Source organism: Chenopodium album, chromosome 19 (assembly GCF_948465745.1).
Source record: "Chenopodium album chromosome 19, dcCheAlbu1.1, whole genome shotgun sequence".
NCBI classification, from domain to species: domain Eukaryota; kingdom Viridiplantae; phylum Streptophyta; class Magnoliopsida; order Caryophyllales; family Amaranthaceae; genus Chenopodium; species Chenopodium album.
This window is the reverse complement of record NC_137852.1, coordinates 41,425,618-41,453,362: the sequence shown is the minus strand read 5'-3', so window position 1 is coordinate 41,453,362 and position 27,745 is coordinate 41,425,618. Positions and strand designations below refer to the sequence as shown.

Here is a 27,745-nt window from a genome sequence, read left to right as displayed (position 1 = left end):
AAACATATTTTATCCACAATGATTATCATAAAATGTTCAAATATATTTCAAAATCATCTTGAGTTTGTAGCATCATCTATTATTGGGCCACCAATGCAATTTAATATTATATAGCTTGAAAGATGTAAAATTATCAAATTGTATCATTCTAAGATTCTATCATGCATTTTCTCAAATTTGTAAGATCTCACAAAATAATTTTACACATTCAATTATATAAGGGTTTGTTCTCTTCAACTTAAGTTCAGTTCAGTTCAGTAAATCAAAACAAGCCCTAAATCACACTAATACAAAATGAAATCCCAATCTTAACAACCCTGCCAACAAGAAACATATAATGAACTCAAGTGAAGACTTTTCAAAGCTTAATGTCTATAGTTTTCATTTCTTTCAAAAAAAAAATGTCTATAGTTTTCATAGGAAGGAAAACAGATCATGTGACACAGGGAATGTAATGGAAGAGGTGAAGATTTTTCATTATCTATAACAAATAATGGGATTAATATTGCCTAAGGGCCTATTTTGATTAACTGAATTGGCTGAGCTGAACTGAACTTATTGGAGCTAAATTGAACTGAACTGAAGTAAGGGCCTGTTCACATTTACTTAATTTCAGTTCAGTTCAGTTCAGCTCTTAATATCCCTCTCTCATAGAATATTCATTTCAGCTCAATTCAGTTCAGTTCAGTTCCAATCAGTTCAGTTCAGTTCAACTCCAATCAGTTCAGTTCAGTTCAGTTCAGCTCAGTAAATATGAACAGGCCCTAAATATATTATGAGAGAAGGAAATTAAGATAAGAACTGAACTGAATTGAACTTATTGGAGCTGAACTGAACTGAAAATAAGCTAAAGAGAGCAGGCCCTAAGCCATCATTTTGAAAATCTCAGCGTTTCTTTGTAGTTATGTGAAGTATGTAATATGTATACTCCCTCCGTGTTTTTTTAAGTGACACAGTTTGACCGGTACAGAGTTTTAGGAGATTTTATTAACTTTAATAAATCAGATGTTAGTGGGGTAGGTTGGAGGAATGAGAAATGATAAAGTAAAAGAATGTGAGAGGAAGTGGGGACCATGAAAGGAGTGAGAAATGATAAAGTAAGAGATAGTGGGGTGAATATATATTATTAAAATGTAAGGAATCTAAAAGAGGAAGTGTGTCACTTAAAAAAATACGGTCGGAAATGAAAAGTGTGTCACTTAAAAAAACACGGAGAGAGTACTTAAGAGCCAAGGATTGTTATACAGCTAAGATTAATGCTCAATGACAAGTTTACTAGAAATGACAGCAGCTAGCATTTTTTGAGTTAAGCGCAGTTTTTTTTTTTATTCTATGTAAACGTTTGCAAAGTACAGTCCTTACAAGGGGTCTACAGCATACTGCATACATCTGACGTGTGGCAATGGTGATACCCCAAGGGGTGGCAGCCTAGCAATCCCTAACCCGGCCCAAAGTTACCGAGAGAAACCCAAACCTGAACTGAATCAAACCCGGATTCGACCCAAATTTCATATTTCGTAATAATATTACATTTTACACTATTTTTGATAGTTTCTATGCAAACTCAAAATCGATCCAAAATCTAACCCCAAACCCGACCTGATGACCTAAATTACCACCCCACTATCTCGAAAACATGAGCTTACCCTTACCCCCCCCCCCCCCTCTTTTCTCTTCTATTTTTCCATATTTTCCAAGTCTTTTCCTACGTATTAACCCCCCTATTGATTGACTAAATAAGACAGGACATAGAGCTTCTGATAGGAAAATTGCGGTGAAATTATTCAGACGACAAAACACACAAGCACAACTTTCTTGAAAATCTACTTCCAGCCAAGCAAATTTTGCTACAAGAAGCTCTAGCCAATCATACAATTTTTGCCACTTCCTAAGACATAAAAACACTGCAATATTTCAGAGAAGGATAAATTCCTACATTTAACCAAGCGAGCAGCATTTTGCTAGTTAAGAGAAATATGTAAAATCAGGTAGAATCGTAAATCGAATCGTATGACATGCATAAATCGTAAGATTATAAGATTTAAATCGGGATTTTAATAACAATGATTTCAACATTTATCCTTCTATTTGAGCTAACTTAAACCTGAATATCATGATGGACGCAAAAGATAATAGAGCAGACACTCAAAGCTAAAAGGTGTCAAGAATTATGTATCTTGATGATATATATAGAATCTATGATCATATTTTGCACTATATTAAGAACACGACTAATGATTTATCAATCAATTGGGTTACCAAACTATTTATATGACAAAAATGGTGACAATGAAGGGCAGTTCTCCAAACTCAACAAACTGCCAAGCTATTGCTGAAGGCTCCCATATCACCGCTCATACCTGTTGTTCTACGGGATGACAGCCATTACATGAGAACCCCAGCTAACTTCTAACTCTATTATCTTCACATAAGCAGTTCTCCTAGTGCTGATCAATGGGCATACAAAGGCGAGGAACCCATCAAACAAGTTTGTTTGAGTTCCTTAGAGGTGCCTCTGGAAAGCTCCCATCAGGTAGACCCCTTGCCTCCACTTTCCAGATTAATTAAAGGATCAGACTCATCTCCCTTAACCTAGTGGTGATAAAAAAGCCTCAGATATCATCCAAAAAAAAGCTCATTGGTGAAATGATACAGATTACATAAACAACTCACAGCCTGTTTGATAAAAAAAAATATATATGGAAAAAAGATAATGAGTTTGTATATAATTCTGCAAAGAATTCCTCATGTCAATATACGAGTGATGCACCTCCATCCCCAAATATGCATATTTCTCCACAAGTTTTCATTTACAACCTCAAAGGTGGTATTGACAATTAATGAAAATATATTTTTTAAAAGGGTAAAAAAAAAATGAAAAATATTACCATGGTCAATGACATGACACTTCCCTTACAAAACTACATATAAACTCATTACCAATGTTGCTAACCAAACAGGCCGTCAAAGTTGGGAGTTTTTTTCTTGAGAAAACAGTACCTGAGACAATGGTGCTGGTTCAGACGCCTTCTTCTGAGTTTCTCGGGTACAGTAGTAGGAATAAAGAATCATTCCCACCAAGGCAATCAAGATTCCAAGAATATTTCTCCAGCTAAATGGATCATGAAGCAAGATGTAGCCAAATGCCAAAACCAAGCATGTTTTCAGATGTCCTAGCACTTGATAAGTGACTGGAGATGTCTTTCCAATCACAAGGAAAGTACTAAAATTAACGGAGACAGCAATCAAACAGGAAATTATGATGAAAATCTGCAAAACAAATCAAAAGACTTGTCAAACATAGTTGAAAATAAGGTCTTTGGAAAGAGTTATAAACTGAAAAGGAAATCTATCTTCTCACCAATACTTGTGTTGTATAATTGAAAGTAAAAACATTTTGATTTGTCAAAAGCTTATCCAGAAATGGCCCAGAGACCAACAGTGTTGCTGCTTGGTAAGGACTTGATTGATACAACAACTGAGTTGAAGAAACTTTGAACTTCTTCTGGATGGTATTAGTCATCTAGAATTATATGGTTAAGATCTTAAACAAAAGATACACACACACACATATATGTTTATACTAGGTTAGGTCCCGTGCCATGCACGGTTATTTTAATTACTCTATATTTTCTTATTATAAATTAATTTATGGCATACAAAATAAAAAAGCTAATATTTTTGTAGAATAAATTATATTCCACCATAATTACATCTTCTGTAAAAAGATTATTTATTTCCTTATTAATCTGTACTTAATTGCATAATAACATAAGAAAGGTAAATATTATTGCTTGTTTATTTGGTTGACAAAAAAAACTTTTCTTTTAAATAACTTCCCTAAATAATTTTTTTTAATTAATTAAAAAAATAAAATACTAAGGACACACAAGGAGATGACACGTGTCATTGCCGGTGTGTCTTTTAGTATATAGTTATTGATATACCTTTTATCAGGCATATTCACAACATCTCTACATCTACAACAGTCAGTAATGATTTACACACTTTGAATAAAACAAGATACATTTCAAAGCTACAACTATCAGAATATTTATCCCTCCATTCAGCACTGAAATTGAAATAAACCCATCAGTCATTGCTTTGACCGTCAAGTTAAGGTGGTATTTCAACCTTTCTGCCACATGCAGAGCTTTTATAAAGTATTTGTCAAAAAATTTGTTCTGCTATATTATTAAGTGAGTTCTATCAAGCTAATTTGTGTAGTCAGAAAAATAAGAGGCATGCACATATAAAAATAAGTATAACAGAAAGGGAAAGGGCATACTACAACTGTTTCAGAAAGGATACAATCTGCGCAACACAAGTTGTGATCACTGCAAGGAAAGATAAGAAAGATCCCAGAGCATTCAGCTGCAGATCTGTAACAGTTGCAATTCCCACACCTATAAGAAGTACAGCGAGAGAGCTCTGTATGCTCCGGCTGCATGAAGGAGATCATAAAAGTCTTCAGTACTGTAAGACATACCAATTCCAACAACAAGAACACCATACTCCAGAGAAAAGTAAAAATCAGGGACAGCAGCAGTGCATCTACATTTTCATCTATATACACAAACATTATTTTTACTGTTTTTATCTAATGAAAATAATACAAGTGCTTCTCACAAGGATTTGATACAAAATGTAATCACTTTCCAAAGTCAATACTAATCGACAGTTGCAGTTCTTTTGGGAGCCAAAAAAGGTTATGATATCCTCTATTTATGTGCGAGCTATCCATGATTTTTTATTTTATCCAACTACAGCACCACAGAGTTGGAAACACAGGGTGAAGAATTTTTGTGAGTTTTCAAAGTCACTGAGAGTCATAGAAGGCCGTAATACCTTGTAACAATGTAATTCCTTTGTTCTATTTTAATTGCAACGTGGGAGGATGTGCGGCATTTAAGGAGAGGCAAGAGATAGAAAGAGGGAAAAAAGGGGTGACCCATGTGATGAGTAGATTAGAGAGATGGAGATAATCATTGCCCAAATTAAAGTAAATTTGCAATTAATTTGCAACTTCCTTAAAAGGAATACGTTACGATTAAAAAGAAATGGTGGAAATATGAACTTTTTTTTAATTTGGATTATGTCAAACAAAAATACCTTTGAATTTGTTTAAATTTGAATGATAGAAATCAGGGAGAAGAATATGCTTTGAACCCATTCTAAATTATTAGTGAGTGTACCTGTCCTTCCTGAACAGAAGTATGAGATCTTTGAATGATGTAAATGTATTAATGGATTTTATATAAAGTTTATATAAAGAAGAATTTTCTTGTTTCCTTGTGAACAAGTGGCTAGGACAAAAATGATAATTGATAAGAGGCTGTATAAATTTCATGCCAAATTGATTACAAAAATGAGGCAAGCTCATAATTATTACTCGTATTTACTAAAACTCTCATATAAAGCTGTTCACATTTACTTAATTTCAGTTCAGTTCAGTTCAGCTCTAATCAGTTCAGTTCAGTTCAGTTCCAATCAGTTCAGTTCAGTTCAGCTCTTAATTTCCCTCTCACATAAAATATTCATTTCAGCTCAATTCAATTCAGTTCAGTTCAGTTCAGTAAATGTGAACAGGCCATGGAAGCCAAATCTATATACCACAATTAATGAATTAAAATTTCAAACTTCACCCAGAGATTAAGATGTTATCACTGCTACTACTGACCTGAATTGCTTCTTAAAAAAGACAGTTTCCAGAAAGACAGTGCAGGGGATGATTGCAAGCTTTGTCATCTGTATAAAACCAAAACAAGAGAACTTCAGCAACTATATTTTAACAGCAAAATGCAAGAAATTGCAAAGTGCTTTACAGCTTATAACAGGGACCGGATAATTCATGATTAAACACATAATGACCCATAAAACATTAAACCACAAATATTGAGCACATGAACTAAAGAAAAGGGAATGCTTTCAGACCTTAATGACCCATAAAACATTAGCCTTCTCTCCTTCAGTATATTCTAAAAATATCAATCAACAGATTATAAAAAATTAGCAAGCCTCATACCTGATAGAAGCCAACAGAATTGAAACCCAAGCTGAGATTTAATAGTCCAATGGATATTCCATTTAGAATGCCAAACCCCAAAACAGCTTTTCGCTCAAAGGGTTTGTGTTCAAATAATTTCATCTTTAAAGCTACATGAAGAGAGCAAAAGGTAACAAGCAGATGCCAGCTCGTCAATGTAGTAGCTGCAGATAGACAAGAAAGGAACAATAGTTAGTGTACAGTACATGCTAAAATTCATTCATACCAAAAATTAATAATCTCTGGCACTTCAGGCATACTGTTAAAATTATCAGCTTCAGGTAGACACCATTAGAATACGCGTCGAATTGCATCGATGCAGAAGTGGAAAAATTTTTGGCTATAAAGAATTATAATTACATACTTAACAGACTCTAATTCATTTTAAGATAGTAAAGATACTACTTCCATACACTGAGAGGTTGAGACTTCTTCAATATTCTTCTTCAAACAACCTAACACTAACGACATAAGATCACATAGAAAATGCCAAAAAAATAAATTGAATAAATAAAATATATATGATACCCTTTAAGAATACAGTGAGCTGATATATCATTATCTAGGTGCATGCCCCTTGATTCAAGATATAAGCCGCTAAAGCTTTCTAACAAGCTCCGATCATTAATTTCGCTCAAAATATAATGAAAAGCACACTCCCTCAGTCTATTTATTGTGCTGCACCCAAACACACTCCCTCAGTCTATTTATTGCGCTGCACCCAAAGCTACGAACCTATGATTATCAGAGAGAGGAAGAGGGATGGATAAACGGCTATGGGTTCCAACCTATAGGGAAAAAATGAGAAAAATGGCTATGGGTTCCAACCTATAGGGGGAAGCTTACCAAACAGGGGTATGGAGCAAAATAAGAAATTATTTCATACTTTCATCCACATTTCAATACAAATCCGTCACTACTTTATACTACCTACATTCCTTTAGCTGATTACGTTTTCTACTACCATTAGTAGCCCTTTTAAAACACTCTCGGACTTCTTACAAAAGCCCCACTTATAACACTCTTTCTCAAACCTATTCTTATATGCCCATACTATAAAATCTCTCTCTCCTACTCCTCTTGGCTTCTGTTGCTCCAGTAATCTTATCAATCATCTAGGAACAAGGGTAGTATAATTAGCAGAAATATATTATGGGAGATAATTGAAGGTTAAGGGCAGTTCTTGAAAAGCGCAAGCACAATATATATTGAAAAAATGCAACGTGTGGCAAAGAGAAGATGCTTTGCAAGGTGTTTGCTCTTTCCAGTATCAATTAATGACTTTAGAACAGTTAGATTACACAGTGTTTGCTACTTTACTCTTTAGTTAACAAGCCTAAAATTACATGCATTCAAGCAATATTATCCAAAGAGATGGAGAAACAGCACAACAGCTACGGAATTCTCTTAGAATAATAAATTAAAAAGTGTGAGTTACCCTACAAGTTCACAAGTTACCAATTGCGTCATGCATAAAGTTTTAGATTTTACTCTTCATCATCCTCACAGTACCTAATCATATCCTCAAAATCTGCATTAAAGTTCTAAGCAATGACAACCCTAGAGTCTAAAATCACCATAAGAACTGGTTTACAGGGTGTTTGGCTTTCAGTATTTATTTTGCATTCATAACTTGTAAGGAGAATCTAAAGACTCCTCCTTCTTACCAATTCTGTTATAATGTAACATCCATCAATCAGAGATAACTCAATAACTAAAAGCAATTAGAACTAGCATAAACTCCCTCCATCCATTGACACTAGTTGCATATTCCATTCAAATAAAATTTCCTTTTTCTCCCCTCCATAAAAGAAACTCTATTACCATGTAACCAAACACTCTCTCTTTATCCACTACAGATTTAATGCCACATTTAACATATATACTTAAAATTTGTGACAAACCCAAAAGTAGAATTTTGTAAGGAGTGGATTGAGTTATCTATATACCCCTTTAGGTAATATCACTTCAGCAACGATCATCAATTTAACTATAAGAACAAAAATAGATAGGGCATTCATTAAGATTTTTTTGCTTCAAGCTTCAAGAACTGTATTGGTTCTTCAATCACAATCATAATTAAGTCCCTGGACATGTAAAGCGTGCACTATCAACAGACTTTGGACAAATGATTGACTCACATAAATTTTCTTGTCTACATGGATAGCACAAGTTTTATCTAACTTAAATTAAATTATTAGATACTTTTGGTACAGTATCAAGTGATTCAGTACTTCAGCACTATATGCCATAATTCCAGCTCAGATATCATACATACCATTGCCTGAAACCTGGCAATTCGTTGACGCAAGATTTTATGCCCCTCCTAATGATTATCATACATAAAACTAAACAATAAATAAAAACTAACAAAAAAAGTATTCATTAAATAGTCAATGACCTCATAGGCTCATATGACAAGTAGCTTATAACGCTTCTTTCTAATTTGGCAGACAACTACCTTTTAAGACACTATATTAGAGGAACAAAACCTTGAGTTATAAACAGCCAGATATGACCAATCATTGATCACTGTTCAATTGTTAGCTGACCACTGTTCTGTCTATCATTGGCAAAATGCTGATAATTACAAATCAAATTAGGTCAATTTCAGCTTAAAGTTTAAAAGCTTCCTGATTTTTTTATTATTATTATTATTATTTTTTTTTTTAAAAGCATGTACTCAATATATGGTAGCTACAAACCTACAACTTTTCTTTTGAAATATTATAGAAAACTACATGTCATGTATTTGGGTCATTATAAGCTTTTGATAATGTCTATGCCCCCTATGACACTAGCTTGAGTAGCTTCTAGCTTCATCCCTGCACAAACATACCATCCTACTTCATAGGTTCACGTAAAATGTAAAATGTAATCTCTCCAAAATGCTTGTAAATGTCAATGTGACAAATTCTTTACCAGCCAACATTTGCAGTCGCAATAGAACGAAGACAGTATGCATCAACAACTACTGAACAACACAAAGCTACAGGTTTGAGGATTGGTAACGTATACAGCTATACAAGTACAACTATGAAATCATACAGCATTTTGTTTTTAAAAGTTCCATCATTAGATTTTAAGAAAGAGTAGCCGGACGGAAGAGACTCGACACCCTGCAATAACATGACTCGAAGTGGATCCTAAAGGATCTAGGATGCCAAGACACAGTATAATTTTCATTTCTAACAAATCAAGATTGGCCGACAGGTAATTAATATAAATTATAAGAAAAAGAAACTCCTTTTAAACATGAAAAGTCGACAAATATAAGACAAATTATTTGAAAGGAGAACTCTTATTGGTTGAAATCAATTCCATGCACATAGCCACATAGGTCACCACAAGTATTTGAAAACTGCTGCAATATTTATTCATGATTAATGTATATTTGTCTGCTTGCGACAACTAGGTTCTACACGTTAAATGTTACCAAAAAAAAGTTTATGCTCCCTTCTTTGTACGATGAAAAAGACTACATGGGTCATCAGCCAAAAAAATTACAGCCCATGACCCACAATAACAAAGGATACACTTACAAAATTTTAAAAATAACTGGATTCCAACATCAGAAAAACACTTAATGGAAGGTACATCTTATCATTTGAAAATTTTATACAATTACCACCATAAATCTATAGCAACTACAAATACTAGCCCATGACATATATGAGATGTATTGAAGATCAAAAATTACATTTCCAAAAAGGCGAGATATTAGATAATCGATGCATTAAATTACAAAGCGTCTTTAGCCTCAAATAGTACCACAAACCCACCTCCTATAGTCAACATCCTCGTCCAAAGCAGTGTAATCCATCTTTTGCAGGACGCGACAGTAAAGAATCACCAAAGATATCGATTCTATGGATACGATATCAACCAAAACATTTATAACTCAATATACGAGCTTATGCACCGTACTTCTCCACAACATTTAAATGCTAGTAATCAGATTTAATTTCATCAAATTCATTCTGATGCAGAGCGGCCATTTAAAGCACGGAACACAATCCCATTTCTTGGACATCCTAAAATCCCAAAATTAAAGTAAACCATAATTTCCTTCATTTCAAACAACACCCATTTCCTCTTCCTCATGAAGCATAGATAGATCACTATATCACAAATCATAGAATTCTCAACACCACTCCAAATCAAGAACCAGTACAGCTTAAACCCGAGCCGTGTTCACACATTGGATTCACATAAAAATATCACTTAATAACACCGATTCACGCGTGACATTGCCATTAATCGCATACAGTTAGTCCTTAAGGTCACATATACGAAGTATCAAAATCAATTAAGAAAAATAGCACTTTATCAAATCAACAAGAAATTGAAGAAATTAAACCTTATCAATTAAACAATGAATGGACATTAATAAAAACCCAAAATTGAATTATAAGAACTTACCAAAATGAAATCCCAAAGTACTAATAAGGGCTTTATTGCAAATGACAATTGAAACAGAAGATACAACTGAGAGACTCAAAGCCCCAACAGTTCCAAGCTGAAATCCACCCCTATTTTCACCCATTTTTCTTTTCACCCTTTTCTTGTATTTCGTCGGTTATCACTGATCAATCTTCCACTTCAAAACCTACCCACAAAAAATATCAGAAGCAAGAACATCATAAAATGAATTTTTTTTTTTTTTTCAAAAAAGAAAGGAAAATTTTGGTAAAAATTGAAATTCAAGAAAAACCCACCTCGAAATTTGGGTAAAGATCATGAATTTTAACAAATTTGAGAGAATGTAGAGCAGATCTGATTGGAAGCAATAAAAGGGGTAGTAGAAGGGTAGGGTGATGGAAGGTAGAACACTATTTATTAAAATTACTTGGTATTAAAATGAAAATATAAAAATTGGGTGACAAATTATTTTAAGAATAAGAAAGAAATGAAAATGAAAAGGAAGATCTTGCCTTTAAATGAAAGTTAGAAATTGGCGAGTTGAACGCTCAAGTTGCGCTGTCGATCTCGAAATGTTGGTAGTAGGATACTACCTAACAGTAGTAAGCAAGGATCTTCCCTATTTTTTTTTTTTTTTTTTTTTTTGTCTCGAATCTTGAATTCTGAATTCATCTAATGGCCAATTAATCAATTAAATAATATTCCGTACTCCCATACCCAATTTAATACTAACTAATACCATATGTACAGAGTATAGACGTATAGTATAGCAAATGAACCGAAAGAAGAAAAAAGAGAAAATTTTAGTTATTTCACTAAAAATTATATTGAGACAGAGTGTTCAGTTACGAAGAAAACAATCGATCTTAAAGTAGTTTTTTCTTGTAAAACAAATTCGTGTGCTTATTAGAAGATTAATTTTTCATGGGTGTATAATAAGAGAGATACTAGGTTAGACCCCGTGTCATGCACGAAAATTTTTAATAACTAATTTTAAATTAACATTGTATAAGTAAATTTACATATGTGAATAATATGATGGATTTTATAATAACCCATTTGTCAAGCAGATCTTTTAAAATATGCATTTGATTGTGGAAGGATACATGCATACATCAAATATTTTTATTTATGTAAGTAAGAAATTTGTTTTATATTTAAGTTTATAATTGGCAATAAATATTAGGACGGATCAAATCTTTTATTTATGTATTTGTTTTTTAAATGGATTTTTTTAAAAACAAAATTTTTAAAATATAATCGACACACCAGGAAATGACACGTGTCATTGCTGGTGTGTCTTTTAGTATATAGTATTGATAATGAATTAATTTGAGAACGAGAACAATGATCTCTTTTATGGTATTCTCGAGGAATTAGGTTAACTCGACTTCATTACTAAGGCTAAAATATCGTTTAAATCGACTGCCATATTGGTAAGCATCCTATAATTTATTCTACTCATTCTACTGAGAATAATCTCAAATTATGACTGATTTGAAACCTTATTTCACAATGTCACATATGCAATGGATTAGAGACTTAAAATGCTTTACTTGAATTTCAACTTGAGATTAACTTGCAACCAAGCCTAGTCCTTTAATTTAAATTCTAAAGGGAAAATTCTCTATTATTTGAGAGTAGCAAAGCACTTCAGTCGTGAGGATGCAAACATTACAATTTACAAAACAAGTTTGAATCTCCAAAAGCGTCTTAGTTTCATATGGTGATACACATGCAAATAATTTATTAAAATTGAGTTGCATGGAAGAAATCAACCTTTGACCCTCTATATATTCTCGCAACAGGACCATCCATTTCATGATATTGATTACCATGCCCATCATCTTAAGAGCCTTATGAAGGACTACTCAACAACCAAGTCAAGAGAAGCAATAAGCCATATGGCTCATCTACTCTCCATTGGCAAATCTTTCAGTACCTTAGTCCAACCTTCATTGATATACATTATATATTATTCTTCCTTTAATCACATGTTCGATATATCTCAACAAGTATGTTGACACGTAGAAATATATTAGGTATGACTTGTAATTGAGTAGCATAATGCGCTCAGTACATCAACATGAAGAATACATTAATCAAGGCAACAACTCGAAAGAGTCATCTTTTGTCCTCAGAACCAAGACTGGAGCGCGCAAGATTGAACCGTGCACGTATGACTCGTTTTTTACACGCATAATTTGTGGTTTAAGATTTATGTGGCGTAATTATGGAAAATTCCTAATTTGAGATCTCTACTTTGGCTACTAGGAGTTAACGTGGGGAGTATATTAGAGATTATTTAGGGATCCCTTATGTATAAAGAACCATTGGCTGATCATATTCTTAGCACCTCCACATTGCTAAGTTAGAAAGACTCCTTGTATATTCCTCTTTGTTCTCTTCTCCATTATAGTGCAGAGAAGCTATTGAATCTCAACCCACATAGTAGGTTTAGTTGATTGAACGACATAAATACATGTGCTATTTGTTTATCCACTTTATTGTTTTCTTGTTCTTATTATTTCACTGACTATTATTGCGCATTAATAAAATATTTCGCTGCCTGTATGTCAACAAGATAAAATTCATTGTAAGCACTTTATATTACTTTGTACACAAGTACGAAGTAATATTTGAGGAAGATCCAGTTAATCAGGCTGATTTACCATTTTTGCAAATCAGTTGTCTTTAAAAAAAATAAAACAACAAAAAATTCCTTTCATTGATTAGGTGAAATGACAAAGTTACCCCTCATTTATTTTTAGAAATAACCATATTATCCCTGGTAATACAATTTTTTTGAGTTAAGAGTACAATTAGGTACTCAATTTTTCTAATTTTCACCTTTTAGGTACTCGATTTTTTTTTGCTTTGCTTTTGGGTACTCAAAGTGATTTTCAGGTGAACTAACTCACCACTAACTCATCACTAACCATACATAATTAAAAAATTAATATTTTAAAAATAAAAATAAATAAATTTCTTAACTTTGACTCAGAAACTAGCCGTTATTACTCTATTTAAAGGGGCATGAACTTGGCCAAAAAATGCCATGAAAACACCTGCAAAACACTAGCGTCACTCTAGGGCAGATTCACCATGTTTTCTTAACAAAATTCATCCAAAATGATTTTCCCTGATTCAATTTCAATAATAATAATAAAAAAAAAACAAAACAAAAACAGCAACACGGAAGCTGTATACACCAGCAACAAATATCATCAAAACAGGTTCATTCACCATGTCTATTTAGGCACAAATTCTTCAACAAGGTTTTACAAGATTTTCTAGAAATAAATATAAAAAAAAAACAGAAGCTGCTGTTAGCTTAATCAAACAACATGCTGCTAAAACAACATGCAATCAACATTCAACAACAACACTAGCTTAATCAAACAAACAAACAACAACAAAGCAACAAATTTAACACAAAAAACACAAGAAATCGACATCATCAATTTGTTAAAAAAAAAACCCCAAAAAAATCGAAAACCCTAGGTCGCAAATAACATCAAGAAATGGGCAAAAAATTCAAAATTTATATCAAAATAACAACATAATCCATGAGTAATTGAGCTTACCTCAAAAAAATGGCGGCTTTTGGGGTCGTTTTCCCCAGAATCGAGCCCAAGCTTGCTCGTGTTCTTCGACAATGACGCAGCAGAATTTCCAGAAATGGAAAGAATAAAGGGAGCAAAAAGGGGGAATAAAGAATAAGAAAAGGGAAAAAAATTAAGGGTGACCCGTGAATTTTTTTAATCGGGTGGGGCCCATTTTCTCTTAACCAAGGTACTGAATTCTTTAACCAAAGGTACCAAAGGTACTGAATTCTTAGGCTGATTTATTTTTTTTGGCCGAAATTCTTAACTCAGTACCCAAAAGCAAAGTAAAAAAAATTGAGTACCTAAACGGTGAAAAAAAGAAGAATTGAGTACCTGAATTTGTGCTTAACTCAAATTTTTTTTTTACAATCAGTCTTATAAACTTGAATTTTCTAGTAATATTAACTCCTTACTAAATTAATTTTCAAAATAAAATTGAATATCCATAATTTTTATTTTTTTTTTTGACGAGAATTGAATACCCATAATTGAAAGCAAGGAATACGTTTCAAAAAAAAAAGAAAGCAAGGAATAGTTCTTTTTGATGGGATAGGTAGGACCCATAGGCCCATAGTCATAACTCATAAACGGCTAACAACGCAATTTCATGTATAACTAGGAAACTAGATTGACAATTGAGCTAGGAAACAAACAATACATTATACATTGCATCATCCAAGCTAATTAACCAAATTTGATTAGCCTTTAATCGAATAAAATTTTGCTAAATTTGACTTTAAACACAAACGTGCTACCAATTTTAATATCGTCATCTTGACCTTCAACCCTTTACATTGGTTAGATCAAAGGGAAAATCACATTGGGTGACGTTCTTTTCCTTTGTTTAATTTGACCCAAAAATTTTATAAACCCCCCAAAAAAGTTTTATTCTTCATAAATTTTCAATCTTGCTAGAACCCAGAAACAAAAAGGTTGAAATTTCAAGGTTAGTTGGTCAATTGGGGTTGCTGATTTGACAAATTTGGTTGAGTAAATGTTACGCTCAGACCTCCATTGATGCTTCAACTCATATTTCCTCAAGTGGGTATTTCATACTTTTCCTTAATTTTCTAAGAAATTAATGATTTTGATTTTGTATGATGCTAATTAATTTTGGTGGCAAAATTTTTAGGGTGTTTGATGTGAAATAATGGAGCATTTACAAGATCAGAGTAATAGTGAGCTGGATGGTGAACAAAAGAGGGATGTGGGTGGTATTACTTCAACGTCTTGTAGCTCAGTTTACCGTTTATTTGGGCGGCAGAAGCCGATGCATCAGATAATGGGAGGTGGACAAGGTAAATGTTACATAATTTATCACTACTGTTTTTTTTAGAAAGTTGCAAAGGACAATGATGTATACGGGATTTGATTTCAAGTTGCGGTTTAGGATCATTATTTTGTTTTTGCTCGAGTTTGATTAAGTTTGTTTGTCGTGACTTGTGAATTTTATGAATGATGGTGTTACATGTGTTTGCAAGTTACATATGTGATTCTTATTGAATTGCATTTTGAAGAAGGCTTTTTCTTAAGGGCTGCAAAGAGTGCTTTATCGTTTTTGAATCGTGAAACTAAGGTTAATCTAGGATAAATACATCAAAATCAAACCTTTCCTAGAGATAGAAACAGGTCTTTTTCAAGTTCTCATATTGAATTTGTCCTGTGTGTTCATAAAAACCAGTACAAAACAATCCATTTACCGTCTTGTGGACTTGTCAATTCTCATTGCAGAACTCTTGAAATCCAATTACCTGTCTATCCCCTCAAGGATGGATATGTCGATTTCCTTTACACATTTACACCTATGCATATGCACCTTATAGATTGGTGCTAGGAACCTAACTCGTTCACCTAGTGGAGGTTTAGTGGTTTTGGACAAGTAATTGAAGGAGCACCAAGCAAGATGATCTAGACCTTTGTCCCTTCTTGATATGGGGTGAAAAATAACTGTATTGCTCCTTCATTTTACTTTGAAGTTTGAAGACCGTTAGAGGACAAACTCTTCAGTCTCATGATACCATCCATACATACTACTGTTAAACGAGTTTGGTGTGCTATTTGTTTGTTCAGTGCATTCTTGAGGTGTCAAGACTCAAGATTGTTGTGGTATGCAAAATATATGCTCACTGTTAAGCTTTGGGTTTAGGATGAAAATTTCTGGAGTTTGTGATCATTGTCTACCCTATGGTGATTCTTTGAGGAAAGCTCCTTTATGATTTACAACTGTCTCAAGCTTTGCAGTCCTACCAGACCATTTAATTGACTTGGAGACTTCTGACTTTTGACTTTATGGCTTATACTTAGGAGTATTAGATTCTGTCGTCATAGAAGTTGCATTTGTTTGATTCATGTTTTGTTCTTTGTGCTTAGCTGCTGATGTGATCTTGTGGAAGAAATGGCACTTGTCTTGTGGGGTTATTATTGTTGCTACTGTTGCATGGCTATTGTTTGAGCAGTCTGGATTGCCATTCCTATCAGTAAGCTCAGATGTTCTGCTCATCTTGATAGTTGTGCAGTTCCTTCGCGCCAATTATGCTGTTGTAACAAATAGGTCTGGCTTTCCCTTCACTTCTTTTTCATATTAATATTTTCTTGTCCATAGTCTCATAGTTGATCAGCTCTCCAGTTAGAGGCTTAGAGCATCATAGGTTTTCTCTGATTTCCTGCAGACAGTTGGAAGAACTGCCTGAACTAGAGTTGTCAGAAGATTTAGTCACCTCTGCTGCTGCATCTTTTCGTGTCAAAGTTAACTACTTTCTGTTGATGGCACATGATATCACACTTGGCAAGGACTTCAGACTGTTCTTTAAGGTATGGTATCAATTTGTGAGAAGTTGAGCGCTTTGATTTTCAATGTATGAATACACCTTGCAAGTTTTTTTTCCATGTTTGAAACCATAGGACTTCCCGGTCTTACCTGTTGAACTTCTCAAAATGTCCATTTGTCAAGTCTAATCAATTCAACTTACAAGGTTTATCTGCTGTAAAAATTTCAGCATAAATCACTTGTTTTTCCTTACATTTTGAGTATGTATTTTATACTATCTCAGATTTACATTGTTTTTTCGGATAGAAATTTGTTCTGCTCCCTCCGATCCTATTTGTTCCTCCTGTTTTCAATTAGGATGGCTCAAAAAGTTCTCATTTTTTTTTTCTTCGTGTATGGTTAAAAATTTCCCATCAATTTCCCTTCTTTTTTTTAAAAAAAAATCCGGTGAACGTGCCAATATTTATTACTTTTTTCGCTCTTCCATACATTTTTTAAAAATTAAATTTTCACTAATTGAATTTACTCGTGCGTAATTTCAATTTTTAATCATCATTCTCTTTTCCCAATTGCCACATTGATTACCTTTTTTTGGGGTAAGTTCTGATTATTTCAGTTAACATTGTAGATTTGTTGTGCCTATCGTGTGCCATTTGAATCCCTTATTTCCTTGATATTCCTATTAATTACTTCAACTCATTTGTGTGTAAAATTTCTTACCATGTTTCTTTCTTATTTCAGGTGGTGGCAGCATTGTGGCTCTTTTCTGTTGTTGGTAGCTTATTTTCTTTCTTTACGCTTGCTTATGTAGGTATGGGGTTTTATCCTTGCTTTTATATTACACTTTTAAATGTTTTTTTTTTTTTTTTTTTTTTTTTTTTTTTTTTTTTTTTTTTTTGAAAAGTAAAAATTAATTCATAGACATTTCTACCTTTGCCAAGATATTCTCTGTTTTTCTGCTACTATTTTTAGGACATTTTATGTTCTCGAATGATAAAAGTATGCATAAAATTCAAGTATGAAAGCAACAAGTGATGGTTACATCCAAATGATTCTGATACGAAGAATTGGTGAAATTGGTTTGCGATTTGGATGCTACTAGATCTTTTAGTGGTTGGAGACTTTGCACAAGTCGTTTTGTTGCATAAGTTGCATTTGGTTGTCTGTATTCACGAGTGCAATCGTAGTTTGATAGTCTGGTTGGTTATTGATGCATTCTTGTGATGTTGATTAGCTATTGTGCAAAGTGTTTGGAGTTAGAAGGGAATTTTAGGTTAACCAAATTTGATCATTTTTGGTCGAGACTCACGATACTGGGTTTAAAGTTGACTTGGATAGATGTTGTACAAAAGAACATGAAGTGCTTAGCGGCTGCGGGAGCACATGGCACTTGATGTAAAAGAATTGTAGAGAAGGATTAATGTAGATGACTTTATGGAATGAATCTTGATTCATGTGATATAGTTATAGTTAGTAGCACTTGTTTTGCAAGGTAAAGGAATCTTTAGTAAGAGAAAGGGTGTTAGAATATAGGGGATTTGAGGTTCGTGAAGGATCATGAACCCCTCAAGGACGGCAATTTATACTTGACATGAATGGGGTTATATGAGGTCATGTTAATATGGGCAAGTTTTTACAGCTTCTTGAATGCTAATAGTCTTAGTTCATCACCTTTTCCCCTTATTCTAAAGACAAGTTAATTACCTTGATACTGTGGAATTGTAAACTTGCTAGTATTTCATCCAGATGCATAATACTGTCTAGCACTTCATAGAACCAAACAATTTGAAGTATGATCTTCTTGTGCTTTTGGTAAAGTGTACCTAGAGTATTGAAATTTGCTGTTTGTGCAACAAAGAGGCAAAATTTGATTCAATTCCTTCCAAGGATTAGATTATAGTTTATCACTCTGGGCTTGCAAGGATACTGGGTTACATGCAATATTAAGAAAGGATGACTTTATCTGCGCAATAGCTGTCTATGCTTGTGCAGTTGTGCTATTTTTGGGGTCTGGATGGCATATTGAAACTGTACTATAAAACACTTTAATGTGCTCTGGTTTCTCATGATTGAAAGTAGCTGAAGATAGCTCAAGGATTAGTTGATTTTTTTCCTGTTTGGTCCACTCCTGTCTGCCTGAAAATGGTGCTATGTAATCTGAGGTAGGGTAGCCATTACATTCTGCCTATTCTCATTGCTGGAGAAAGGGGTCGGATTTTGTCAAGGAAAACAAAGTTGGGACCCAGCTGCTACTGGGATGTAACAAGTTCATGATCTATGCAGCCTTACCAACTAACCAGCTGAAGAGCAAAATTCCTCTAAGATGACTAATTTTGGTGAACTAGTTAGGGTGAAAACATTCATTTAGCGGGAGATGTTTGCCAGAGAGATCTAGGCATTCTGGGCAACATGACGAATCCCAGCTTTGTGGGGCTACCTCTAACTAGGAAAGCATTGTATATGGTTTAGTATAAGTAACCTAAATCTGGAAAACAGCTTGGTTTGGCTTTGCTAGACCACTTAATGTAGCACACATTCCCACTTACTTGTACAGTGCAGACGCTTTCTGTCTTGAATAATTTGAAGGTATTAACTACGGTGTATTGAAGTATGATAACAGAGATAGAGGGAAGTTGAGCAACATCAGTAATCACTTTCTTTGGCTTTGTTTGTTAGTCTATTTCAGGCTGGCTTAATTTTACAAGCCCAAGGAATATTGGCCGTTAAGCCACTGGAAAGACATTAATTTTTTGCGGCAGATTTTCAAATTTATCAACCAACTGATTTGGGTTTACTGTTGCCTAGTGTCTACGTCAGGATGCACTTCCCTTCTTAATTATCCAGAGTCCCTCTTTGTATAAGGTTCCTTGACAAATTTTACCCATGATGGAATATAGTACCGTGCTAATACAAATTCGTAGATGCTGTTAGCTTCCAAGAAGCTTTTTATCTGTGGCTATTTTCTGCTTTTGTTTTCCGCAAGTTATTCCTTGACCATGCAACTGATACTATAATCTTCCTAGTTAATAGTTAATATTTTGTGCTTATTAGGGAATTTTCTTTTCCTACCGGCTATTAAGGTGTACCTTTTTTGTCTTACTTGCTTTCAACATTGGCCGCCAACGTATTGACACTAATTTTCTGGTTACAATTTCCCCTAACCTTGTTTTGGGATCTTATTTTGTTGTGCTTAACATAAGGGTATCTTGTAAAATGTGTTTATTTAATCATAATTGGCACATGTAGGGGAACAAAAAAACGAGTGTTGGTATGCAATTACTAAGTTACCCTTCTGGAACCCCTTTCGTTTTTCGATCTGTAGTTACATAGGCCACCATGTGTGGCCGAAAATCATAGTGTACATTTGCCTGACCTGGCCTTATCTCTCCTTTTCTATTCTCAGCTCTTGGTTATTATTTCTTTTGAATCCAGAGCCATGGTATTCTGTTTTTGTTAAAACTTTTATTTTTATTTTTATTATTTTTATTTTTTAGAATTTAAGGTTCTTTAATATTTTCCTCTCGCATCGGACACTTGGAGAGTTGGAGTATGTTTGGCACATTACTTGGATCTGATGGGTGATATCACTTGGTTTGAGTGTTTTGTGAATTTTGTATTTCCTCTCACTTCTGAAATTTGTTGTTCACAGGCACTATAATTTTTGTTACAATTCCGGCTCTGTACAGCAGATATGAAGAGCAGATTGATAAATTTGCAGGCTTTGTACACCAAAGATTTTCAAGGCAATACAAAGTTGTCGATGAGGATATTATTAGAAGACTGTCTCGAAGTACATCTAAGGACAAAGATGAATGATCTTTAGACCAATTTGTACAGGATTTCAGTAGGCTTTTGTTAAAGTTCAGAACTAGACTTTGTTATATAGCTTTCATATCACATTTGAAAAACTTGTTGCTAAGCATTATTCTCTGATTAATTTCTTTCATACAATACAGAAAAATGCACCAACTAATTCTTTGATATGCACGTTTATATGAGGGGAAGGGGCAAACTTTTTGCCGTGATACTATGCCTGAAGCATGAATGTGTATATGTATAATGCCTTGTACTGTGTTTGTTGAAACCCAATGCCTCAAACCAATAACATCCTTACATATTAGTGATTTCATATAAAGAGCAGAAGGGTGCAAGAAGAAATACAAGATAACACGATGATGAACCTATGTTATTATTGGCTAACAAATTAAGCTCTACTTAGACTTTTAACACTTGTTTATACAAATTTCCTCTCAGCAGCTCAATGTAAACTTCAGAGCAACTCTGGCAGTACATGCTTATCTAAGCACATATCTTAAGTCAAGAAGAATAGCCTTAATTTCCAACAAGCGCCTCTGCTTTCTTCAACCAAACATTGTATATGTCATCAGAGAACAGTACAAAATAAACCTGAAAAGAGATTAAGATCAATCTTGTTAATTATTCAAAGGTCATTGTTGTCATTAGATTGTATGCAGCCATTGTAACATAATGCCGCTGTAGATAGCGGCAAGTCATGATATGAACTGTTTGTTATCTATAATTCTACCCAACTAACAGCACACGGAAAATGGGTGGGAATTGGGGAATGGAACTCGAGAGAGAGAGAGAGAGAGAGAGAGAGAGAGAGGGAGAGAGAGAGAGAGAGTGGGAGAGGGAGGGAGGGAGGGAGGGAGAGAGAGAGAGAGTACAATTTGACAAGATACTATAATACTGAAAGAAATATCAGACTTTGATAGAGCAATCTGGTACCTCCTTGAAGTCATTGGCGAATTCCTTAACTGTGGATATGGCAATATTGGCTGCTTCATCATAAGGATATCTGCAGAAGAGAAATTTCTTACCAAGTTAAAACATTAAAAAGAGTGACTAACATCTCAGCAGCCTATAATGATTCCTTAGAAAATAATAATAATAATAATAAAAAAATCAAACAACTCCACCCATTGCAAAATGTAAGCCTACTTTGAAATTCATAGGACTCAAGCTCTGATGTAAGCTAAATGTTTTTGTGCACAGCATGATTAAGCATCAGATGCTACAAAAATCATACTCTGTTATCCCATATCAAGAAACTTTCTTCAGCACTTACAAAAAATACTATGGATATTTTAATCAACTTATTCCTAAGAAAGAGCAAATTATGGAAGGATTATCAAATTCAGGCAACATACCCATAAATACCACAAGATATGGCTGGGAAGGCTATGTGATGAATGTTGTTCTCTTTCGCAACAAGCAAACTATTTCTGCATCAGACACAAGTAATATGACTTCATAAGTAAGAAAAAGAAAATGACCAATGGCACATATTGAAGCACAAAAGTTACTTGTAAGCATTCTTCAGCAAGGCCTCGGGATTTTTTTCAGCATCATATATTGGACCAACAGTGTGGATTACATGAGCTGCAGGTAATCTGAAACCACTGCAACATGACATAATTTATGTTAGTAAAATAAATATCTAACATACCTTTAACAAAACTATTTCTGCACAACAGTGTGTACACTCAGGGGCACTTAAGACACTTGGACACATACGGAGTGATCCTTGCTTCTCCAGTGGGACAGCGAACTCCAGGGCGAACTTCAGGTATTTTATAACATGCTTCTTTGAGTTCTGGACCAGCAGCTCTGTGAATGGCTAAACAAAGAAAATTAACAGATTAAATCATATCCAAAAAAAAAAAAAATCAGCTCATCAAGTTATTCAAAGAAACAGTCAATGATTGCTATACCTCCGTCTACACCGCTTCCACCCAGCATTCTCTCATTCGCAGCATTAACCTATCAAATAATGGCTTCTTAAAAACAAAAGCCTATAACTGACTCAAGGTAAAATGTATGTGTGATACATAAGTCAATACAATGAGAAAAGACAGTGAGTCCACATTGACCTTTATTAAGTTTTTAGTAACAACTGGTCATCAGCGTATCAAGCATTTACGAGATTAAATCCTAAATAAGAGGGACTATTTGTCAAGATAAATCCCAATTTATCACGTTCAAATCGACTAAGAAAAGCTATTTACAGCCTAAACACCAAAGTTCCTAAAGCATCTCTATTATGTGTGATTTTTGTGCATTATTGTTCTAAGCCATAACATGAATATATAGCAAAAAGAAAAAAAAATATACCTTGGATCTCATCTATGACAAATAATCAATTCACAGCGTGACAAAACCAAAGCTATAACATGGCATGAACAAAATCACGTCTTTATTCATGTGGGGGGTGGGGGGCTTCGCCATCCCACGAAATAAAACTCTCCTAATTGCATACTAGTACACGGACCGATCTGCATGTGACAAGGTTCTCTTGCTCAAATTTTCCCAAGGATTATATATGCAACAATAGTATTTTTTTTTTTACAACAATTTTGTATAGTATTAGAAATTAAAAAACTACCAACGTCATATTTTTTTAGATCTATAAATAAACACTCATATTGATATATTTTCTTACTTGTACGTTATTCTTTCCACTCCGTCAATTAATTATAAAATTCATATTCTTTTTTTGCTAATGAACCAAGGTTATTTTTATATATAATATTATTTTAGATATTGTCATTTTACTTAATAAGAAAGTGTTATTCATAGATTCAACAGATAAATGAATCTTAATCATCCTCGTTTAACATATAATTAAGGCTATATCAAAAAAAAAAAAAAAAAAAAAATCTGATTAACCTATAACAGTTTAACCTCTCTCATCCACATTTGGTGCTCGGTGAGAAGGGTTTTTTTTTTCCTTTCTAAAAATCTAAATATTCCTTTAGTGAAATCTAAATATAATCATGTCTCCCCAAATTTCATTAATAAAGAGGAATGTGAAGATGATAACGAAGGAATGAAGATAGAAAAAAATGCTCTTATGACACTCTTATCTTAAGAGAAAGAGCACCAAATCCAACACGACAAAATGATGCATCATTAAAGTAGAATCGGTATGTCAAAGAAAGATAAAGTTGAAATTCCTATTGCATGATGGTGGTATTGGCAAAAGTGATGTACTCGAAAACATCATGAGTAAAAAGTAGGGGTGAAGAAAAACTAAGGAATGGAGTAAAGAAAGATCGTAAACTGTACCTAAAAGGTTGTCATATACTCATATAATTGGACAAAGATTTTTGAATACATGCATATTTGAGAGATTATGACATTGTATCTCCACAAATAAAAATTGGATTTTGAACATGATAAGAAAAGGAAGAAGGAAAAACAAATTCCATAGGAGGAGCACATGTAGTTGGTGTGAAGTTAGAATAAATGAAGGTCAAGTGGGATATGTTGTGAACTTTGCTAACTAAGAATTCACTAACACCCCATGAAGAAAAAGCAAGGAAGTAATCTAGTGAAAAAATAATAGCAATAATTGCTAGCTATAAGAGCTTTACATACATTATGTGGGATGGAATGATTATGGAAACTTGGAGACGGAAATTTTGTGTAGGAAAATGTTTAGGTGAAATTGTAGAAAATTAGAATTATTTCCTCTTATCTTTCAAATAAAGTCATGAAATTGTGGATGTTATGTTAAAGAAGAATCAAAGTGAGCAAAATTTTGCTAATTTCCTAAAATAATTTCACCTTATACTCTCTTTTTTTAGTCTATTTGGGATTTTGGGTATACTTCTTCACTGTTTTACCTCATTTACCCTACAATAATTACATCTTATTCTCTATTACTCAATTCAACTTTTTTCTCAAACTCACCCAACTTTTAAAATTATCTCTTACCTTATTCTATTTTGTCTTTTAATTACTCACATTTTTCAAAATTTTCTTAAACTACATATCTATAGAGTAAGAGAATATTAGAAAAATGGAGGTAGTATAAGTAACTAAGGTAAGGAGAAGAAAACTAGAATATATCAATAAACGCGTCTTTTTATAAATCTTAAAACAAAATGACCATTGGTAAGTTTTTGTATCAAATTTCTAATTTTTACTAAAACAAATGGAATATATATTTTGCATATAATGCCGTTAGGAAAAGCTTAGCAAGGGACGGATGTCACGCCAATATCAGTATATGTGTCGCATCAAATAACATGTGGGCTTCACAACATGCATCAAAATTTATCGGTTTAGCTTGCAATTAGCCACGCCCCAAAAACAAAAAATCAATAGATGACCAGCACGGTGCCTAGAATCCATTATTAGAGGTTGTATGGTCATATCATATAGGGTCAAACTTTACTCTTTTAGGAAAGTTATATACTTCATATTATAGTTTGCATTACATATTGTAGTGTATATATTACTTGTTACTTTGTATTATCCAATCTCTAATTTGCTAGCAAGTTCAAATGCCATGTTCTTCCAATACTAAATATTATGTGGACATTGTTCTAAGGGCTACACTTATGCATCAAATACATTTCCTATACTAATACTTCAAAATAATTTCAAATTTTACTTACTACGAAATCACGCATTGTTAGGTTTTATGTAGCTCATTTAGTACGAAGTACTTATAATTTTAGATTGTATCTAGCAATTTCAAACTCAATCATACAACTAAATCACGCAAATTGCAAAACAAAGATTGAAAATTTTCATATCATCACAATCCAATTAACCAAAAGCAAAAACAATAACAAAAATAAATAAATCAATCCATAATCCATGATCAACAGTTCTAAATACAGAGAACAAATTAGTATTAAAAAATCGACATGCAAACAAAAATCAAAGCAAAAGCAAAGAGAAGAGGACTAACAATGGCGTCAGAGGAGCCATCGACGGACCACTGGGTGATATCTCCCTTCTGAATCTTGAGACGACTAGAAGAAGACAAAGCGAACTCCTTTGAATCTCCTGAATTAGCGGCAGTTGACATTGCAGAAACCCTAATTTTGGAGAAAATGGCGGGAAAATTGGAATGTTGATTGAAATTGGGGAAGAAGGTATGAGAAAGAGAGGAAGAAGAAGGGTTTGGAAGGAATTTGAGAAGTGATGCTGCTCTCATTTCATTTGTGTTTTGTTGGAGAGTGGATGATTGGATTTTGAATTTTGATACTCAAACTAATGACTTGATTGACTTCTAGAGTATATTCACTCACTCTAGAAGTTTGAAGCACTATTGTTTGCTTACTTGGCTTGAGGTGATTAGAAGTGTCAATTTGGGTGTTCGGTTCAGTGAGGTCGGATAACTCCAGTCGAAAGTAATCATCGATACTAGTCGAAATTTGAATTGAGTCTTCTCGTGAATTAGATTGGTCGAGTCAGGTTTTGACACATTTAAAGTAATCACAAGTCGGATTTGAATACTACATGTGTACATGAAAAGTGATCGGGTGTCTACCTGAAGAGTCGTTCCAAGCCCAATTTTTGGGCTAAAAGTTTCTAACAAGATTAGTTTATATTAGTTGGGATTTTTGGGCATGAGGCTACATGTAAGTACCAATTGATCAAAACTTAGGTTTGGGCTATGTGTTATGTTTTATGTAGGCCTATGTCAATTGTGTCAAAACCTGGAAAAGAGAAGAGTTTAGACATGTGAAAAGGTTATGTAAGCCAACTAGCCAAGCATAAATATGATTTGCAATGCCTAACTTAAATTTGCTAATTTGGACCTAAAATTTTCGACCTAAAGTCTGATCAAGTAATTTTCTAAAATGTGACCAAGCACAACCACAAGTGTACATGCACGTTGTGTTGAGTCATGTGGTGTTTACATGCTTAGACCTTCACTTATTAATGTCATGCTTTGTCATGGTGTATAAAGTTTTATCATACTTATTTCGTTCAAAATAAAAGTTGTACTTAAGACAACGAATTGATAATGTGTCGAGTTGTTATATTTATGTATTTAAATTTTTAGTCCTTTCCCGATTAATTCTTGTTTGATTTTGGTAAATTATTTTAATTATCGTTAATTGTCAATCATAGATGTTGTATGACTAATCAATGAAATGTAGGGTCCTTATTCCTTAAGAATTTCTTTAAAAACAAAAAATTATGTTAGTGGGTGTCACTGATAGGTGGTAGCCCATTTACAAGCCCATTGGCTGTTCATCAAATGCACCATCGGTCCATCACCAGTTCATCACCCATGAGGCCCTGATCCACAACCAAACTAATTTTTCTCGAAACGTTTAAGCAATGCAACTTTTGTCTCTTTTTGCATATTGTCTCATTTATCTCAACCCACTAATATAAACGAGTAGGTGTAAATTTGAGCCGAACACAATTCATGACCCAATTTGAAATAAATCAAATAATCCAATACATAGTAAACAAATGAACTAACCTAAAATTTAATCTCCGTAAACACAATTGTTTAACATGACTCAAATCTGAATTAGCTCAATCTAAATTTAAACACGACCTCGATTTTTTTTTTTTTTTTTTTTGGTGTTCTACCCAGTTCACTCTTTAGGCTAATCCGAATTCAGGATAAATTCTGAGTGTTTAAGTTCCAGTACCTTTTTAATTATTGTTATAGAGGATCGAACACGGATCCTCTCTACCAAGTGCAGTCTCAATTATCACTACACCAACAACCAATTGGTACGTGGAAGCTGGAAATGACATAACATATTGTGGGGACAAAAACAAGGGGCTGGGAACTACGTAGCACAAAACAAACAACAAAGAAAAGGAAAAAAAGAGGAAGGATCACGAGGAAAGGTGACCTACATCTATTGGGATGCTAACCCCTAAAGGCTAAGGCACATGGGGATTGTTTGGGTCTCATTTAATTTACCTTCTTCCCCTCTCTAGTCTCTATTTATTGTGGGCCCTTTTTACCCTCCTATTTTGCCATTCAACCATCCAAACACCCAAACGTCGTCTTCTTGTTGTACTACCCACATTTCCATGTTTTGAAGTTCCTTTAACTAGGGTATCACCACGCAAATACCAAGCTACCCCTATTTTTGTTGGACACTTCCA

General features: G+C 33.8%; 2 protein-coding genes and 1 pseudogene across 3 annotated transcripts; 1 reads left to right on the top strand and 2 right to left on the bottom strand.

Annotated features, from left to right (window-relative positions):
• Positions 1–2,040: 2,040 nt before the first annotated feature.
• LOC145593709 (UDP-xylose transporter 3-like) lies at positions 2,041–11,078 on the bottom strand (annotated as a pseudogene). The gene is made up of 9 exons (XR_014102795.1): positions 10,981–11,078; positions 10,765–10,822; positions 10,469–10,655; positions 6,026–6,210; positions 5,681–5,748; positions 4,312–4,444; positions 3,362–3,523; positions 3,001–3,270; positions 2,041–2,592 (listed from the first exon to the last, which is right to left on the bottom strand). The product of XR_014102795.1 is annotated as a UDP-xylose transporter 3-like (transcript).
• Positions 11,079–14,723: 3,645 nt separating this feature from the next.
• Positions 14,724–20,768, top strand: LOC145593711 (reticulon-like protein B16). Its single transcript, XM_081650036.1, has 6 exons — positions 14,724–15,117; positions 15,209–15,374; positions 16,447–16,627; positions 16,746–16,887; positions 17,585–17,654; positions 20,493–20,768. The coding sequence occupies exons 2-6, from the start codon at positions 15,227–15,229 to the stop codon at positions 20,657–20,659; spliced, it is 708 nt and encodes a 235-aa protein (XP_081506162.1). The 5' UTR covers positions 14,724–15,117; positions 15,209–15,226; the 3' UTR covers positions 20,660–20,768.
• Positions 20,769–20,862: 94 nt separating this feature from the next.
• On the bottom strand, positions 20,863–25,869 carry LOC145593710 (uncharacterized). Its single transcript, XM_081650035.1, has 7 exons — positions 25,569–25,869; positions 22,579–22,627; positions 22,382–22,484; positions 22,171–22,266; positions 22,015–22,089; positions 21,593–21,662; positions 20,863–21,250 (listed from the first exon to the last, which is right to left on the bottom strand). Exons 1-7 carry the CDS (start codon positions 25,815–25,817, stop codon positions 21,176–21,178), a joined length of 717 nt encoding a protein of 238 aa, XP_081506161.1. The 5' UTR covers positions 25,818–25,869; the 3' UTR covers positions 20,863–21,175.
• Positions 25,870–27,745: the final 1,876 nt, after the last annotated feature.

Bases quoted from the DNA above. Each gene is read 5' to 3' on its own strand.
- LOC145593711 (XM_081650036.1), top strand. From the start codon at position 15,227: ATGGAGCATTTACAAGATCAGAGTAATAGTGAGCTGGATGGTGAACAA. The intron at 15,375-16,446 runs GTAAATGTTACA...CTTTGTGCTTAG, and splicing joins GATAATGGGAGGTGGACAAG to CTGCTGATGTGATCTTGTGG. The intron at 17,655-20,492 runs GTATGGGGTTTT...TGTTGTTCACAG, and splicing joins CTTTACGCTTGCTTATGTAG to GCACTATAATTTTTGTTACA.
- LOC145593710 (XM_081650035.1), bottom strand. From the start codon at position 25,817: ATGAGAGCAGCATCACTTCTCAAATTCCTTCCAAACCCTTCTTCTTCC. The intron at 22,628-25,568 runs GTTAGTCCTCTT...ATTATTTGATAG, and splicing joins ATGGCTCCTCTGACGCCATT to GTTAATGCTGCGAATGAGAG. The intron at 21,251-21,592 runs GTACCAGATTGC...ATCTCTTTTCAG, and splicing joins TCGCCAATGACTTCAAGGAG to GTTTATTTTGTACTGTTCTC.